The sequence below is a fragment of the Musca domestica genome, unplaced genomic scaffold (genome assembly GCF_030504385.1).
Source record: "Musca domestica strain aabys unplaced genomic scaffold, Musca_domestica.polishedcontigs.V.1.1 2, whole genome shotgun sequence".
Classification (NCBI taxonomy): domain Eukaryota; kingdom Metazoa; phylum Arthropoda; class Insecta; order Diptera; family Muscidae; genus Musca; species Musca domestica.
The window spans coordinates 40,788,935-40,805,062 of NW_026712249.1; the positions used below are offsets into that span (position 1 = coordinate 40,788,935).

The following is a 16,128-nucleotide window of genomic DNA, read 5'->3' on the forward strand; positions in this document are numbered from 1 at the left end:
GAGGCGTCAACTTAATAATCGATTTAAGTAAACTAAATTTAATACTTTTGGGATCAAAAATATTTAATAATAGTAAATAACAGTCTAAAGATCATTTTATAACACAAAAACATAGAAATCAATCATTTTACGGTTAATGCCGACATTAGAAACATAAAAAAAGAGATTTGGCAGTAGTCGGCAGGGGGTGCCGATTACTAGAAAAACTATAATTTTTGCCCAATTTCACCAAAACTCGAGAAAAGTATTAAAAATAATCCAAAAACTACTCAAATAAAAAATAGTTTTAAGTCGGCAGTTGCTTTTATTTGTGCTTTTTGACCAACTTTTCTAAATTAAGTGGGTTTTTTAAATCAGCTATTTGACGTTTTAAAGAGAGGTGGCATTTAAATAAAAAGTTGGCTATCTAAAGGACAAAATCACAAATTCCAAATATAAAAACGGCATTTTATTTTATTTAATCTCATTTTTAATTTAATTGAAAATCTAAACGTTACTGCGTAACCCTACTATTCTTGATTTTCCACCTATATTTGGTTTAGAATTATAATTAAATAAAACACTATTTAAAAACTAAATTAATTTCAAATTCTGACTAAACTATGAATTAGTAATATGGCATTGTTTTGTACTTTTTTAAATAAAAAAAAAATATGCAAAACAATATTTTTTTACGGAATACCATATGCCGACTACTGGCAAATAGATATGCCGAGCATTGGAAAATGGTGCCGACTACTGGCAAAAAACTACTACTTTAGTAAAATTGCAAATTTTGCCAATTTAATAAAAATAAATTCAATTGTTGTTAATTATTTCGAAAACTAAACAAAATTTGGAATCTGAACAACTTTATTTTTCTGCAATTGAAAGATATCACTCAGAATGTTGATAGATTGAAAAGTTGAAAATCCTAAAAGTGCCGACTACTGGTACACTTACCCTATTTTAAAATTATCAAAAATCTTCGATTATGAAAGAATTAGTTTTTTTAAAGAATATATTTTCGAAAGACGAGAATTTCCAAAGATCGGATATAATTGTAAATTTTTTGTGAATATTAAAAAAAATCAAAAATAATGTTTTTTTTTTGTATTTTGTACGGAACGGAGTGCCCAACCGACAAAAGTAAGACTTTCAAGCTAAATTTTCGAAAAATATCTAAAAACTACCAGTTCCTAGGGATGGCAACATCAGTGCAGCACCCATTGTAACAATAGTACCTACTACGAGAATATTCGATGATAATTAGAGAACAGCATTAACCAACCACCTCAGGCAGATAGTTTACTCTTCATCCTTTTGTTTTGTGCCGGAGCACTCCCTGTTTGAAAAATTATGTTATGGACAGGATTGCTTTAAAATGGAGCAAACGGGGTTTGATGTTGCTTTTCGCTGCAGAAGAGGGTGGAGGGAATGGGGGGGGGGGGGAAGATGGGAATGATCTTGTGCAGGAGCTTCGTCTCTTTGTTCCGCAGGATCTTCTGCTCGCTGTACTATATCATAACTCAAACACGTAGTATAATATCCTAGCCATACATATTATGGTGAATATTTCTACAGTTAACTGCAGTGCCCGTACGATTTTACCACTAGTCCCAATCTGTCGCAGAAGACCTGGATGTCAACATCCTCGTAAAATCTGATTTTCTGCCACTCGCAGTCCAGACGACCATTCATTAAAATTTCCGATAACCTTCAAATCATCAACATCCCGAAAGCTGTCATCAATTCGAATGCAAACTATATACAGTGTGAGATAAAAAATCTGTAACCAAATTCAGACTGCTGTCATATCTAAGCCACTCGTCCGACAGCTGTTAAAATTTTTCCAGTTACAGTTCATTCTATTGTTTACAAGCATACAAAAGCATATTGTGAGAATTTTCCAAAAAAAAAAGTTAATCGTGATGGAATTCAAGCGTGATGGTGTGATTTCGTTATATTTGGCTGGAAATCTACAAGGGGCTCTGGTTAGAGCACCCTAGGGAATAAATTTTTGTGTCTCGTACCATCGCTCGTTACCGAGATACTGGTATCGTAGCCCGACGTCAAGGAAGTGGACGTTAGAAAACAGCAACATCAGCAGAAATGGTTCGAAAAGTAAAGGAGCGACTTGATCGAAGCCCGCGTCGCAGTGGCCGAAAAATGGCTCGTGAGCTGAACATATTCCATTCGGCTAATATTGAAAAATGAGCTCGGGGTAGAGCCATTGACATGCCAAAAAGTGCAAGAACTTACACCCGCGACAGAAAAAAAATAGACTCAAAAAAGCTAAAGAGTTGCTTTGCTTGGCCGAAAGTGGTGAACTGCCGAATTTGGTTGTCTCCGATGAGAAAACATTCGTTGTCCAGCAGTTTGTAAAGAAACAAAATGATCGCGTTTACTTGCCAAAGAGGTCAGCTGAAAATGTGCACCTTCGGTTGGCCACCAAAACTCAAACTGCGCCGGCTATGGTGATGGTGTGGGCCACCATAACAGGTGATGGTCGCTCTTCGCTCATATTAATCGACCGTGGCATCAGAATAAATGCCGAATATTATCTCGGAAATCTTCTGGAGGGTGTATTAAAGCCTTGCGCACCCAAACATTTGAGCCGCAGACCTTAAAAATTCCAACGCTCCGCAAACCTTGGATATTCCCCAGAATAGTTACAAAATGAGGTTCCTCGCTTCATTTCCAGCGCACAATGACCACCAAAATATTTGGATACCAATCCGTTGGACTATTGTGTCTGGAGTATTTTGGAAAGCAAGGTTGACACTAAAAAATCAAGCAAGCGCTTCGCCGGGAATGGGCCAAAATACCGCAGGGCAACATTCGGGCAGCATGTGACGTTTTCATTGGACGTTAGAAGGCCATAATTCGTGCCAAAGGTGACCAATTCGAACAAATCTAAACTTATTTTAAAATTTGATGCTATTTCCGACATATTTTGCTTTCATAATAATAACATTTTTTTAAAAAAAAGTCAAAATTATGGCGATTGACTTTGTTGCCATATGATCTTTTTATCTGACCCTGTAAATACCTTTCAGCTACGCTAAACAAAAAAGAGCATTTATGATTAAAGGTTCTCTAGGAAAATTGGTACTTCAAAAATTATTGTGAAAAGTCCTAGAAAAGTTTAAACAAATATACAGGTACACAAAACAAAGACCGCAACAACCGACCAAATTTACGAATCCTAATTAATTGCACAGACAATCAGAATGTGTTTTGCATAAAACGCCGAATAAAAAAATATACAAACAATTGCCTTTGCATTATGCCAAAGGTCAGAAAAAAAGAACTCATTCCCCAATGCACAGTTGCAGGGATTACAAATGTTCGTTTGTTTCAAATAAAATCTGGATTTTTTTCATGGTTCCTGACAAAAGATGAAATCCACACCCACATTGAATGTTCGGATGTTCGTAGCAATTAAAAAATTCTGGTGAAGGGAATTACTTCAATAAATAATGTTTGTGTGTATTTCCCGTCACTGCCTCACTGGATTCCCATATGATCTTTCGGAGAAATGCGAACAAAAAAGCTGAAACATTCAACGCTAATGAATTCGTTAACTTTAAACAATGTTATTTAAACAAAATGTTGCCAACTAATTTGTGAAAAACAAAAGATTCAAATGAAACGATGTTTCCATTATGTGCCGAGACAAAACAAAGAATGAATATTTAATTATCAAACAGAATGCAATGCGAAATGACTAATTGTGAAACGAACAGATTTTCGGCAAAACAATTTATTATTTTATGAAAAACAAATTAATTATTTTGACACAAAAAAAATATTTTTTTAAGAAAATAATCCTTAATTGCGTATGTATTCATATGTTTTCATTTCAAGTCAAGGTCATGCCATTGTGCCGCACAATGTGTTCTAACAAGAAATGTATATAAATGTTATTAAACAAAAAAAGTTCAACTTCGAACATAAAGCGAAAAAAGCATGTAAAGCTAAAATCGGAAACAAATCTTCGCGGTTTAATGGAAATTTAACTTTTTTTAACACAAATGTTATAGTTTTTTTCACCCACTAAATATTACCCGATGACCATCAAAATCAGAAGGCTTCTGCCCAGCCCTAAGCTCTAGCCCCATGCTAACTTTCGCTTTGAATGATCTATAAGTGCGACCTGTAGAGCAACTGCAAAATCAGATTTTTTTTCAGTTTTTGGTTCATTTCGACCCCTAAATATTATGCGATCGTCTCCAAAAGAAATAGGGTTCTATTCTGACCTTAACCCCACCTATATTCTAAATTTCGTGAAGATCGGGCCATAATTGCGACCTGTAGAGTGATTACAAATTAACATGGACAGACGGACAGACGGATGGACGGACGGACGGACGGGCGGACATACATAGCTAGATCGACTCAGCTCGGCAAGATAGGAAGATCCATATATACTTTCCTAGTGGGAAACAAATATTTCGAGGTGTTACATAATTTTTGGCCCAATCAAACTTATAATAATGTTGTAGGGTATAAATACGGCTAAATCATTAAAATACCGAATATCGGGGGGTACCGTTATATGGGGGCTATATATCGTGGCCCTATGTAAACAATTCTCTTTCAAGTGGTGAAATACTTATAAGGGACTCTTTGTGTGGAATTTTAGACAATTCATGCCAATACCATGAACCAATACACGCCACGCGAGCGCTCTGAAATAGTTGAAATTTACATTCAACAGAAGAAGTCAATTGGGAAAACTCAACGTGTCGGTACCTCCTTATATTCGATAGTTTTATGATTTTAGGGATAATATTCACCGGATTTTTAAAATTTCGCACTTGAAGTTCGTAATGGGTACTACAGCTGTGACAGAAAATTGTATATAGAGGTCCACATCTTCGTATAGACCCCAAAATAACGGCAACTCTTTATATTCGGTATTTTTAAGATTTTAACAGAATATATTTTTTATTTTTTTTTTTAACTTCCAAATTCGTTCCAAATTGTGGAAGGCATTCAAAGTTCGGTCCGACCGAACTTACTGCTTTTTAACTTGTTTTACTATATTTTGCCAAAGAAATACAATCGTTATTAACATTACATATCAACAGTTGCAAGTGTCCCTAGAACCCAAGAGTGACCTCAACATCAAATTTCTGTATTTTAGTTCTACCTTTAATCCAATACCAAATTGAATAACATATAGCATTATATCCAAAACAATCTACATCTTCCTAATACCCAATTAAGTACCACTAAGTACTTTTCGGACAATTATAGAACACATATATAAAACCACCCGCATATTAGTACTAGTTCCATATTTAAACCTCAGATACCAAGGGTGACCTTAATATCAAATTTCAAGATTTCAGCTCTGTTTTCCCCATTACCAAATTTAGAACCATTTTGTACAATTATAGAACTTATATCAAAAAAAAAAAAAAAACAGATTCTTTTCTCAACTACAGACATCAAGAGCAACATTAATATATCCTATCCCTTCAAGCATTACCAAATGTAGTACAACTTAGTAATTTTCGTGCAAATATAGGGCGCATTTCCAAACTACCGCTAAATATCGAACGTAGATACCAATAGAGACCTCAACAGAAAATTTCGGGATTCCAGCTCTATCCCTTCACCCAATATTAAATTTAGTACCATTCCTAAATTTTCATACAAATATAGGACGCATTTCGCAACCACCACTACCAGTATCAAGGTAACGAGCGATGGTACGAGACACAAACGATTTATTTACATTTAAATGCTGGAGTGCTCTAACGATAGCCACTTGTGGTTTTCCAATCAAATATAAAGAAATCACACTATCACGCTTGAATTCCGTCACGAATAACTTTTTATACCCTACACCACAAGGTGGCCAGGGTATTATGTCTTTGTGCATTTGTTTGTAACAGGCAAAAGGAAACGAGATAGACCCATAGTTCCTTTTGATGATCTGCATAGAATCACATTCTGAGTCGATTTATGCATGTCCGTCCGTCCGTCCGTCTGTTCATGTATTGTTGTAAACAAAGTACAGGTCGCATTTATTGTCCGATCCAGATGAAATTTTGCACAGATCATTTGTTTGGCCAAAGGACGAACCCTATTGAAATTGGAGATAATCGGTCAAAATTTAAATATAGCTCCCATATATATCTTCGTCCTATTTGTCTTTTATTGTGCACCAAACGTGTAATATCAGCCCGAATTGTATGGAATTTTGCAAATTAGGCCTGAAAATATGTATGCAAAATTTGATCGAAATCGGTTCAGATATAGCTATAGCTCCCATATATATTGTTCATCCGATTTGTTATTTTTGTCCACCGCTGCCGTAATATGCACCCTGCAACAACAATATTTGGGGAAATATATCAAATACATCTCAGAAATACTTTTGCTAAATTTTATCGAGATCGGTTCAGATTTGGATATAGCTCCCATATATAACTTCGTCCGATTTACCTTTTATTGTGCACCAAACGTCTAATATTTGTCCAAATGGAATGGAATTTGGCACTTACGACCGAATTGAGTCTAGAAGCTAGTATGTCAAATTTGGTGAAGATCGCTTCAGATATAGCTATAGCTTCCACATATATTATTTTTTTTTGGAAAATTCTCACCAAAATGCTTTTGTACGCTTGTAAACAATATAATGAACTGTCACTGAAACAATTTTAACAGCTGTCGGACGAGTGGCTTAGAAATGATAGCAGTCTGAAATTGGTTGCAATTTTTTTTATCGCACCCTGTACATCTTTCTATCCTAGACACCAAAAGTGATCGTAAACTAGTACCATTTAGTACCTTTCAAACAATAACAAAACCACCACTAGATACCAACAGAGACCTCAATATCAGATTTCGGGATTACAGCTCTATACATTCACTCAATACCAAATTTAGTAATTTATCAGTTTCTATCACGTAATTTTTAAAATGTAAGAAATTTTCCTAAATCTAAGCTTGAATAAGTACTTTCGGTTGGTGGTGTACTGACCTAATCGTCTAGATGGTCATAAAGATGAGGGTATATGTCTGTCGCCATTTAAACTCGTTAAATTCACTTTTTATGCAAAACCACTGAATTCCCTCACATTTTATACATTTGACTTATGTTTCATTTATTTCGGTCACCATATCTTACCCAGTCGTAATATTGAAGCTTCCATTATGACAATAATTTTTTTAATTTTCATTGTTTTTCTTTTGCCAGTCTCATTTGTCGCAAATTGTTAGCCAGATTCGAATGGTCGTCTGTGACTGACATCCATATAACAAAAGTACATCCATTTTTTTTTTGGAAGTTCATTATCTTTGTGTGGCTTTTAAAACTGGTATCTGGTAATGAATACTGGCTGATGAACAATAAACAAGCTTATTTATTGTGGATTTTTCCTTAGTTTGCTTTTCTTTCTATTGTCTGTTGATTTTCCTACTTTTTTACTTGGATTCCACAGAAGGTAATACGAGTTCTTGAACATGAAACCTAAAAAATATGGACTTTTTTTGTAAGATTCTATCATAAATTGTTATTGTTTGGCATTGTTGTCGTAAAAAGCGCAACAATTTACAATTTATCATAAATTTTCTAAACATTTGAATGAATTGGTGCTTTTTTGTTTGATGGTCATTGTATTCCAATATCGAATTACTTGATTTATAACAAGCTTGCTTTTATTTACATTTTTCAAACAAATTAGAAATGGTATAATGAAAAGAAGCTTAGTTTTTGGTATTCTTTCTTATAGAGGTATGTTTGGGGTTTATTACACCATTTAGGTTTTAGGTTTGGAAAAACGCTCCTAGCTAAAAATAAACGTAAAAAATTATGCTACCATTTGGCAATGTTCCCATTTAAGAGCGTTGAGAATTATGCGATACCAATTAATCGTCTCAAAGGTAACAGTCTCTAAAGCATACCCTCAGCCATATGGCTAGAGAGGATATATATCATTTGATACGACCAAAACGAGCCTCATCAAAATAAAGGTTTAAGACCCTAGTTTTCTTTGGGCTAAACCTATTTCCAAATCCATTTGGAGTCGATAAGCGTTACCGTCTGTGTGGCTGGTGAGCACGAAAACTCTTGAAGGGAGTATCCGATTTCGTCCAAACTTGGTATATTATAATATTATTGTCAAATTTAGATCGAGTTTAGAGATGTGTAATATCGTCCCACTCTTTCTGGAACCTCCTCCACAAAAAGCTCGAAATTTTCAAATAAAATATTTTGCTTTTTAGGAAAAGAAAGGATCATCCTATTTTGCACCAACTTTGCATCTCCCAATATTTTAATTAGTTCCAGATCAGGTGTGAAAATTGACACTATCGGCCCGCTCCATCAAGTACCTCCCCCGCAAAGGGTCAACATTTGGAATAATTATAAGTCTTATAAAATGTAAAATCAGAGTCAAATTACACACATTGTAATATTTTTAACAGCACAATGTCTGGTGTGATGGTGGGCTAAATCGGTCTACTCCTTCTGGTACCTCCCTCACAACGGTTCCAAATTTTTAATAATTATAACTCTTTTAAAATGTGTAATTAGAGTCTGGTCATTTTTAAATTTCGCCCATCTCAATATCTCTACCAATTCAAGACCTGCTGTGGGATATATCGGCCAATTCCTTCTGGAACCTCCCCCACAACGGTTCAAAATATTGAATACCCGTGAAGTTAACAAATAGCGAAATTAATACAAAATCTTTTGTGAAGATGGAATATATCGGACGGCTCCTTCTGATACCTCTCCTACAACGGGTCAAAATTTTGAATAACTATATTTCTAACAAAATTTTTAATAAGCATCATATAACTTTTCATATTTGACACACCCTAATATTTTATAACACAAGATTTGTTGTCAATATGGTAGAAATTGGACCTATCTCTCTGACACCTCCCCCACATTGGGTGAAAATTCTGAATATTATAACTCTTATAAAATGTGAAATAAGAGTCTGGTTATCTTCAAATTTCGAGCATCTCAATATTTCTACCAATACAAGATCTGGTGTGAAGATGGGATATATTGGTCAATTCCATCTGGTACTTCCCCCACAAAAGGGGTCGAAATTTTGAATAACAAAACGCTCATAAAAAGCAAAATAATTACCTGATTTTCTTCAGTTTCACACATCCCAATATTTCTTCCAAAATAATATCTGGTGTGTAAATAAGAGATATCGCCCCACACATTCTTGTACCTCGCCACAAAGGAAAAACATTTTGAAGACCTTGTGTGAAGTTAAAATATATCGGCCTACTCCTTCTGATATCCCTCCCACAATGGGTAATAATTGTCATTACATATATCTCTCATAACTTTAGAAACAGTTAATCGCATAAAATTGTGAAAATTTTAGATTTTGTTGTTTCAAAATGAACAGGCTTAATCCCTTTATTGTTGTTTTTATAAAACAACGTTTGTTTATTAGTGGAGAACGATGGTAATGTTTACCAGGGGGATAATGCAGGGAATACCTCTTCGTTTCTCTTTTATTAAGCTTACGATCTCGTTACTTGGGTAAAAAAGTTTTTTTGTCATAGAAGTTATTTTTAAAATAACTTCTGGGGAGGATATCCCAGACAAAAAAAGGGAACTGATGAGGATTGCTGGCTCCTTCCGAAACCTAGGTATTCCCTGCCTTACCCCCTGGTAAATATTACCATCGTTCTCCAGTAATAAACAAACGTTGTTTAATAAAAACAACAATAAAGGGATTTTCTTAAATTTTGCACACTCAGTAGCATTAGATGAGGTAGATTACCCCGGTCCACTGAATAAGGCACCTCATGCAAAATTATAAAATATCTCATATAAAGTGAGGGAAGTGGTCCATAAAAAATCCAAAACTAATGCGTTTTAGTATTTTATCAGACTTATGTCAGATGAAACCACTCCTTCAGAACCTCTCCTATGAAGGGTCAACAATTTGAATAACCGTAACGCAAGCTGAAATATATATAAATAACCCGACATTGGCTGAGGGTATTCAGCTGTTCTATTTAACTTGTTTCTCTTAAATATGGCATCTCTTCAAACCGTTGTTGATCTGATCTATTCTTAATTATCTCATCTTGATATATGCTACGGTGCAAGAAAAAGGTGACGAAATGACCATTGAAGGCAGTGACTTATGAAAACAAAATTATTCCTCATTATATGTCGATGTGATTTCCACCCTTTCGATAATCGATTCTCCTTTTATGTGGTGCGTATTTCAGATGTGAGGAAATCTGAAATTATATATTTTCTACAATTTAAGAGAAAATTAAAGATACATATTTATTAGTGAGTGGAAATGACCAAAAAAAAATAGTAAAACTGCAACACATAAGTAATTCCATTTTCAATAAATATTTAGTAGAGGGTATCAGTGGTAAAATCTCCATCCAATTGGAATAGTCTTACGAATAACGACGTTATATTGTGTGGTAGGGTATTCGATAGAGACTCGTTGCGAATTAATTCCGGCGACGTCGATTTGCTGCTACCCGAAGCTGATTTCACCTGTTGCTGTTCGATATTGAATTGTATCAAAATAATGAGATATGTGCTGATTCCGCCACAAAACTAAGAAAAATATTCAACAAAAAATATAAAAACCAAATGAGAGAGAGAGAGAGACTTACTCCAAACAGAGTATCCATATCCAATGAAAAGTAGCCACAAGCATTGAAACTGGTCACATGATTGAAGAGCTTCAGAGATAGATGGTTGACCTGAAAATGATATACGTTTTGTTATAAAAGATATCGAATATTTTTTATGTTGTGTATTTTTTACCAATTCATATACTTCATTTTTATCAGCTGCCAGGGCACAGCGATGAATACATACTCCAGTTTTCTTCGATTCCACTGTAGTTAGCCAACTCAGCAATAAAATGCTAATACATTTTACTGCCACATAGAATAGGTATATTATTGTAATAGCCAAATTACTGGCCGGGCGAAACAATGAAGGGATTACCTATAAAGATACCCAATATAAAATAGTTATAAGATTTCAAAACAATCTACAAAAAAAAGAGAAAATAATTCCGGCTTTCAGGTCATAAAATAACGTGGTCCATCAGTACGCCCATAACGGTCCACCTCTATATAGACTAGCTAGACCTATATGGCCGTCATCAGCTCGTCTATAGAGACTAGCTGGCCAGCTGATGGTCTATTGACACCAGTTGGGCCATCAGCTCGTCTATAGAGACTAGCTGACCATCTGCTGGTCTATAGACACCAGTTGGGCTATCAGCTCGTCTATAAAGACTAGCTGGCCAGTTGGGCCATCAGCTCGTCTATAGAGACTAGCTAGCCAGTTGGGCCATCAGCTCGTCTATAGAGACTAGCTGGCCAGTTGGGCCGTCAGCTCGTCTATAGAGACTAGCTGGCCAGTTGGGCTATCAGCTCGTCTATAGAGACCACCTGGGCCACCAGCTCGTCTATAGAGATCAGCTGGGGCATCAGCTCGTCTATAGAGATTAGCTGGCCATCAGCTGGTCCATAGAGACTAGCTGGCCATCAGGTCGTCTATAGAGACCAGCTGGGCCGCAAGCTCGTCTATAGAGACCAGCTGGGCCGCCATCTCGTCTATAGAGATCAGCTGGGCCATCAGCTGGTCCATAGAGACTAGCTGGCCATCAGGTGGTCTATAGCGACTAGCTGGACCACAAGCTCGTCTATAGCGACTAGCTGGGCCACCAGCTTGTCTATAGCGACCAGCTTGGCCACCAGCTTGTCTATAGCGACCAGCTTGGCCACCAGCTTGTCTACAGAGACCAGCTGGGCCATCAACTCGTCTATAGTGACTAGCTGGGCCACCAGCTCGTCTATAGCGACCAGCTGGGCCATCAGCTCGTCTATAGTGACTAGCTGGACCACCAGCTCGTCTATAGCGACTAGCTGGACCACCAGCTCGTCTATAGCGACTAGCTAGACCACCAGCTCGTCTATAGCGACTAGATGGACCACCAGCTCGTCTATAGCGACTAGCTGGACCACCAGCTCGTCTATAGAGACTAGCCGGCGCCCCCACTACCTGACCACCAGTTCGCCTGTAGAGACCAGCTGTTCTCCCGCTCTTCTATAGAGATAAGCAGACCTTCAACACTCGTCCATAACGACGATTTTCAGCTCTTGGCTGTGAAATTATTTTCCAACTTACCTGACTTGCATTCGAGCAATAGAAAAAATACAATTGGGCGGTGATAATGAAGAATCCATAGCCCATTAGGGCTAAAATTGGAAAAGCCCACAGATCATTTAGATCTACGGCCAACATACAGAGATCGTTGTGCAATTGGCAAAGCTTAACAAATTTATCCTCCAATACGCCAAACTCATTTATTATTGAAGGTTTTGGCGAACTTGATTTTAATTCTCTGACCGAAGGCGTTGTGGGTGCGAACGCTGCATGGTTTCGAATAACTTCTCCCAAATAAATGCCAGGAATGTCTGTCTTCGACACCGGTTGTACGTGAATTTTGCGATTGAATTTGTTCGCCTTGTTCTCTCGAAAAGCTGATATTATCGGTTTACGTTCCTTCTGTAGCGGAAGGTTATTTTCAATTTTCTTTGCGATGTTATCGAATTCATTGTTCAGTGCTTCAAATCGTTTCTTAATTGCTAAGAGAATGCCGAAAAACCAAATTTTATCCAAAGAATTACAAAATGTAGGCACTGCTGTAAATGTCCACAGCCATGCCGACCAAGAATCACGATCGACAAGAAATGCAAATGTAAAGACGAATACCAGTGTTTCCGATATGGCGGCCATAATAATGAAAAATATGACACGATATTTGATGATGTTGTTGTTGCATCTTATACCCTGTTCCATTAACTCTTCTTCGAGTTCTTGAAGATTTTCAAACAGTTCTATAAATTTATCTTGATTTCTCAGGCCAGTAATGCGATCCGACAAGTATATGAAAAGACTGAAGTAGGTTAGAACGAAGCCGATTGCCACTGTGAGATTGTCTGTGAAAAGTGAAGGAGAAAGAGAAAGGAAGAGGCTTATTAATATATGTCAGGGTGCAGTAGGATTCTCTTATATCCCAAAGTAAAAATCAGTCCCACTCTGAACATTTTATCATCTATTGCATTTCGAACAAAATATTGCATTCCGGATTATGGGAAGAACCTTTTGCGTACTCACCCTTTTCCACCGAATATTCCGGATCGTGGAAAACCCAAACCATTAGATTGAAATTCATCACCACACTAACGATGACCACTATCGAATAAAAATCGCCCGTCTGAGACCTCTCCAATCGGCGATATTTACGGAATTCTCGCAAATCTTGTGGATTGATTCCCATAACTTTTCCAATGTAAAATAGAATGGAAAATTCCTCCAACAAAGGACGTGGCGGATATTGTTGTTTACGGTTAATTGGTTTTAATGTTTCCGGTTTACGTGTCATCCTGCTACGAATTAAATGCTCAAATGTGAAACGTAACGTTGTCATTTGTTCGTTGTTCGAAACAATCAATTATCGACTTAATAGTCAATAAAAGAATTTACTTCGAGAGAGAGAGAGGGTGAGGACGCGGCAGTAGGGTGGCGGTTCGAAGTGAATGACATGCAGAACTGATAGAATTGTAACTAAATTACATGTTTGCTTAATTAAGTAATTAATTTAAATATCTTTTGTAGATTTCCCCCAAATGGCCTGTGTGATAAATTAACCTGCGCATTGTAGTGAAAGTACGGCAATTTAATTTGAATTGCATTATTTGAAGTGAAATGTTTGTTAGCATTTTAGGTACATATTGTTCAATAGAATAAGGCAGAATTTATATGATATGGGTGGTATACTAATTTTGTCATTCAGTTTGCAAGACTTCGAAATAGTATATATTTTCTTGACCTGCATTAAATTAGGATGGCAGGTATTAGAATGGAAAATATTTTTAGGCTTCGACTTTTCGGTGGGTAATTTGAATTTAATATTGGTAACAAGGTCTAATATAGACCATCAAAATTACATAAAACAATTTAAAGTTTACTACCCTTCGAAAAATTTACTCCTCGCAAAAATATACAACAGATTCTCGGTATTTAAAAAAAATCATCTTCATAACTTCCCATCAAATCTACGTTAATATGATATTTCGGGTTCTTAGTTGGTAGATTAATTCATCTCTAAAAATATTCAATAGTCGATTTGGTCATATTGCAAGCTTCTTCGTGGTAGAGGCTATTAAAAAGTAACGGCCGAATATAACTTTTGTCCGTCTAAAATTTTGCACAGACCAGTATTTGCGCTACTGGCAAGTCATGTTATCATATAGTCCCCATATAATTGTCCCTCCCGATATTCGGTATTTTGATGATTGAAGCCACATTTTCAAATGGAATGATTTGAAATTCTGCAAATAAAGTTCATTTCGGGTACATTACTTCCTGAAAGAGATATCGTATAGCCCCCATATAACGGTACCTATCTATATTTGGTATTTTGATGATTTTTGCACATTTTTCAATGGGTTTGAGTGGAATCCGATCTATTAAGTTCTTAATATGTACTTGTCAATGTGACGAAAAATTGTGTAAATAGACCTGTATATTGCCCTCATATAAAATTGCCACCAGATATTCGGAATTTTCATAATTTTGGATATAATTTTTTTACGGAATGATCCACCCCAGCCCAAAATTGTCCATATCGATCCAAGTATTAACTCATTTCTCTAGAACTAGACATTTTGATGAATTTTGTCAGATATTTCAATGGGTTTGGTCCTAATAATAGTCAGCATACAGGTTGAGATGAAAAAACTGCAACCAACTTCAGACTGCTGTCATTTCTAAGCCACTCGTCCGACAGCTGTTAAAATTATTCCATATATTTATTTTCAAGCGTGATAGTGTAATTTCTTTATATTTGGCTGGAAAACCACAAGTGGCTATCGTTAGAGCACTCCAGCATTTAAATGTGAATAAATCATTTGTGTCTCGTACCATCGCTCGTTACCGTGATACTGGTTGCGTAGGCCGACGTCAAGGACGTGGACGGAAGAAAGCAGCAACATCAGCAGAAATAATTCGAAAAGTACAGAGGCGACTTGATCGATACCCGCGTCGCAGTGCCCGAAAAATGGCTCGTGAGCTGAACATATCACAATATTCCATTCGCAAAATATTGAAAACTGAGCTCGGGGTAAAGTCATTGAAATTCCAAAAAGTGCACGAACTTACACCGCAACGGAAAGAAAATAGACTCAAAAGAGACAAAGAGCTGCTTCGCATGGTTGAAAGTGGTGAACTGCCGAATTTGATTTTTCCGATGAGAAAACATTTGTTGTCCAGCAGTTTGTAAACAAACAAAATGATAGTGTTTACTTGCCAAAGAGGTCAGTTAAAAATGTGCACCTTCGGTTGGCCACCAGAACTCAAGCGCCGGCCAAGGTGATGGTGTGACAACGGATGGTCGCTTTCCGCTCGTATTAATCGACCGTGGCATCAGAATAAATGCCGATTATAATCGCGAAAGTATTGTGAAGGGTATATTAAAGCCTTGGACACACAAACATATTGGTCGCAGACAGGACTCAGCGCCATAGCACTCAGCACGTGCCACCAAAGAATGGTTACAACATGAGGTTCCTCGCTTCATTTCCAGCTCACAATGGCCACCAAAATCTTCGGATATCAATTCGTTAGACTATTGTGTCTGAAGTATTTTGGAAAGCAAGGCTGGAACTAAAAAATACAAAAGTGTCGATCACCTCAAGCAAGCGCTTCACCGGGAATGGGCCAAAATACCACAGAGCAACATTCGGGCAGGTGTGACGTGTTTGGCCGTTTGAAGGCCATAATTCGTGCCAAAGGTGACCAATTCAAACAAATCTAAACATATTCTAAAATTTGAAAATATAAAAAATTTAAAAAATGATGGCGTTTGACTTTGTAGCTGTTTTATTCTCTTCCTGTTTTTTCCAATATTTAATGTGAAATTTTGACATTTTGTGGAGAGCTTTTGTTAATTTTAGGAAACATTGCAATAAAAAATGGGTTATGAGGATTTACTTTTTGGAATAGTTTTTTTTTTGTCCTTATATTAAGATGGAAACGATTGTAGTTGTTGCGAGGACGCAATATAGCAGAATTTCATGACATTTTATACGATCCCGATT

At 36.6% G+C, this 16,128-nt stretch overlaps 1 protein-coding gene across 1 annotated transcript; it reads right to left on the reverse strand.

The window, feature by feature from the left end:
• Positions 1-10,928: 10,928 nt before the first annotated feature.
• On the reverse strand, positions 10,929-13,412 carry LOC101901270 (gustatory receptor for bitter taste 66a-like). The gene is made up of 3 exons (XM_059121949.1): positions 13,145-13,412; positions 12,152-12,966; positions 10,929-11,006 (listed from the first exon to the last, which is right to left on the reverse strand). Exons 1-3 carry the CDS (start codon positions 13,410-13,412, stop codon positions 10,929-10,931), a joined length of 1,161 nt encoding a protein of 386 aa, XP_058977932.1.
• Between the last annotated feature and the right edge of the window lie 2,716 nt (positions 13,413-16,128).